This window comes from Amblyomma americanum, chromosome 1, assembly GCF_052857255.1.
Source record: "Amblyomma americanum isolate KBUSLIRL-KWMA chromosome 1, ASM5285725v1, whole genome shotgun sequence".
NCBI classification, from domain to species: Eukaryota; Metazoa; Arthropoda; class Arachnida; order Ixodida; family Ixodidae; genus Amblyomma; species Amblyomma americanum.
In genome coordinates, this window is record NC_135497.1 from 414132733 (window position 1) to 414135245 (window position 2513).

General features: G+C 57.5%; 1 protein-coding gene across 1 annotated transcript; it reads left to right on the forward strand.

The window, feature by feature from the left end:
* Positions 1–1141: 1141 nt before the first annotated feature.
* Positions 1142–2295, forward strand: LOC144124461 (uncharacterized). The gene is made up of 2 exons (XM_077657140.1): positions 1142–1468; positions 1570–2295. Exons 1-2 carry the CDS (start codon positions 1142–1144, stop codon positions 2293–2295), a joined length of 1053 nt encoding a protein of 350 aa, XP_077513266.1.
* Positions 2296–2513: the final 218 nt, after the last annotated feature.

Consider the following 2513-nt stretch of genomic DNA (forward strand, 5'->3'; position numbering starts at 1 on the left):
TTGGCCGGCGTGAACTGAAACGTGAGGACCGGCCCGTAGACAAGTCCTCCGACGCTGGCCGCAAAGGCCACCAGGGAAAACCGCTACCCGCGGTAGTACCATCCACACCACGCTGCTACATTTGCGCGCGACCGGGGCACGTCGCGGCGCATTGCAAGGAGAGCCGGAGAAATCCTGAGCAGGGCAACCGGGCACGCCCTGGAGCAAAGGACGTGTCGGCCTGCATTCAAAACGGCTATCTAGAGCTGAAAGATGGCCAGTTCCTGCAGTGGTGAACCTCGGCAGGGCCCAAGAGTCCGGAGTCCTTCCCGTCGTTGAAGGCCTCATTGCTGGGCAGAGGATAAAGGTGTTGACAGACACGGGGTGCAACATTGTTATTGTCAACCGAGACCTTGTAACAAAGTCCCAACTTACTGGCCGACACCGAGCCGTTTACCTGGTGGACCGCTCGGTCAAAACGCTACCCGAGGCGCGAATTCAAGTTGACACACCTTACTATAGGGGAGAGGTGCTGGCCGGATGTATGGAATCGCCACTGTTCGACCTAATTCTCGGGAATATCTACGGCGCCAGGTATCCGTCCGAGCCCGACGCGACTTGGAGCGGGTACATCGGATCCCGTACAGGAACAGCCAAGTACCCCGGACGAGCCCGCAGCCGCGGCGGCCGTGACCACCCGTCAACAGTCCAGGCAGCAATCGTCGGAGACGTTCCGCAAGATACGAGTACCAACCGCGATGGCAGAAGTCACCCCGACGCAGATTAGCCGAGACCAACAAGCGGACGAGACCCTCCGGCGTTGTTTTCAGATGCAGAGGGAAGAGGGAAAAGTCCGGTGCAATGGAGGGGCTCGTACACCTTTCTGCTAAGAGATGACATGCTCTATCGCCAGTTCCTATCAGAGTCAGGCTCGGGTACTTTACAGCTGGTTGTCCCCTTTCAGCACCGAAACAAGGTTCTCCGCCTCGCGCACTGCGGACTATTGGCAGGTCATTGGGGGCACAAAAAGACTTGTGACCACATTCTGGCTGATTTCTTCTGGCCCGGCGTGCATGGTGACGCTAGTCGGTTTGTGGCGTCATGCGACAGCTGCCAGAAGACAGCCCCACGGCGATCAGTCAGAAAGGTGCCCCTTGAGAAAATGCCTCTGGTTGACACACCGTTTCGCCGGGTGGCTGTCGATATTATTGGGCCCCTCAAGCCCACAACTCGGAAGGGGAATCGCTACATCATGACGCTAGTCGACTATGCGACCCGGTTCCCAGAGGCCGTCGCCCTGCCCAGCATCGAGACCGAGCGGGTGGCCGAGGCTCTCTTACAAATTTTCGCCCGAGTGGGTGTTCCGGGGGAGATGTTGAGCGACCGAGGGTCAAATTTCACCTCGGAATTCATGGCAGAAGTAGGCCGTCTGCTGTCTCTTCGCCTGCAGACCACCTCGCCCTACCACCCGATGGCCAACGGCCTCGTGGTAAGGCTCAACGGGACGCTCAAGAAGATGCTCCGCCGCATGTGCACAGAACAGCCCAAGGAGTGGGATCGGTTTATCAAGCCGCTTTTGTTCGCCTACAGGGAGGTCCCCAAGCAAGCACTGGGTTCTCCCCGTTCGGGCTTTTGTACGGGCGGAACGTGCGAGGCCCCCTCACTATACTGAAGGAATTGTGGACGGGGGACAAAGTGGAAGAGACCAAGACGGCCTACCAGTATGTGGTTGACCTGCGAGAGAGGCTCGAAACGACCTGTCAGATGGCACATGAGGCTCTAGAAGAGGCAGGTGAGCGATACAAGCGGTATTACGACCGCGGGTCTAAATCGAGGGCATTACAAGTTGGAGACCAGGTGCTCTTACTGCTCCCCACTGAGCACAATAAGCTCACGATGAAATGGAAGGGCCCCTATGTGGCTAAAGGGAATAAGGGAGAAGTCGACTACGTGGTAGATGTTGAGGGCAACCCAAAAACATTCCATGTCAATATGCTGAAGAAATACTTCAGCCGGGTCCCTGAAACCGACTCTCACGTGCCGGTGGTTGCAGCGGTAGCCTCCAATATAGAAGATGGGGCGCTGGTGTGGCCTCTCGGGGAACAAGCCGACCACCGCGATGTCGCGGCGTCCAAGAAACTGACCCCACCACAGGCACAGGAGCTGCGGTTCCTCATTTCTCGACATAAGGAGCTGTTTTCCGATGGGCCCGGATACACCACGTGGGCCGTGTGCAACTTGACCACTACCATTATTGTACAAGCCCATCCAGGTCAAGCAGTACCCGCTTCCCTTCGCAGTGCGTCAGGAAGTTGAGAGGGAGGTTGCCGCGATGCTGCGGATGGGCGTGATCGAGAAGTCACGCTCACCGTATAATGCCCCAACAGTCCTGATAAAGAAGCCCGACGGTTCGAACCGATTTTGCGTAGATTTCAGGAGATTAAATGAGGTACTGGTCACCGACGCCGAACCGATCCCCCGCGCCGACTGCCTCATCGCGGAGGTGGGAGGCAAAAAGTTCTCTAAGATGGACC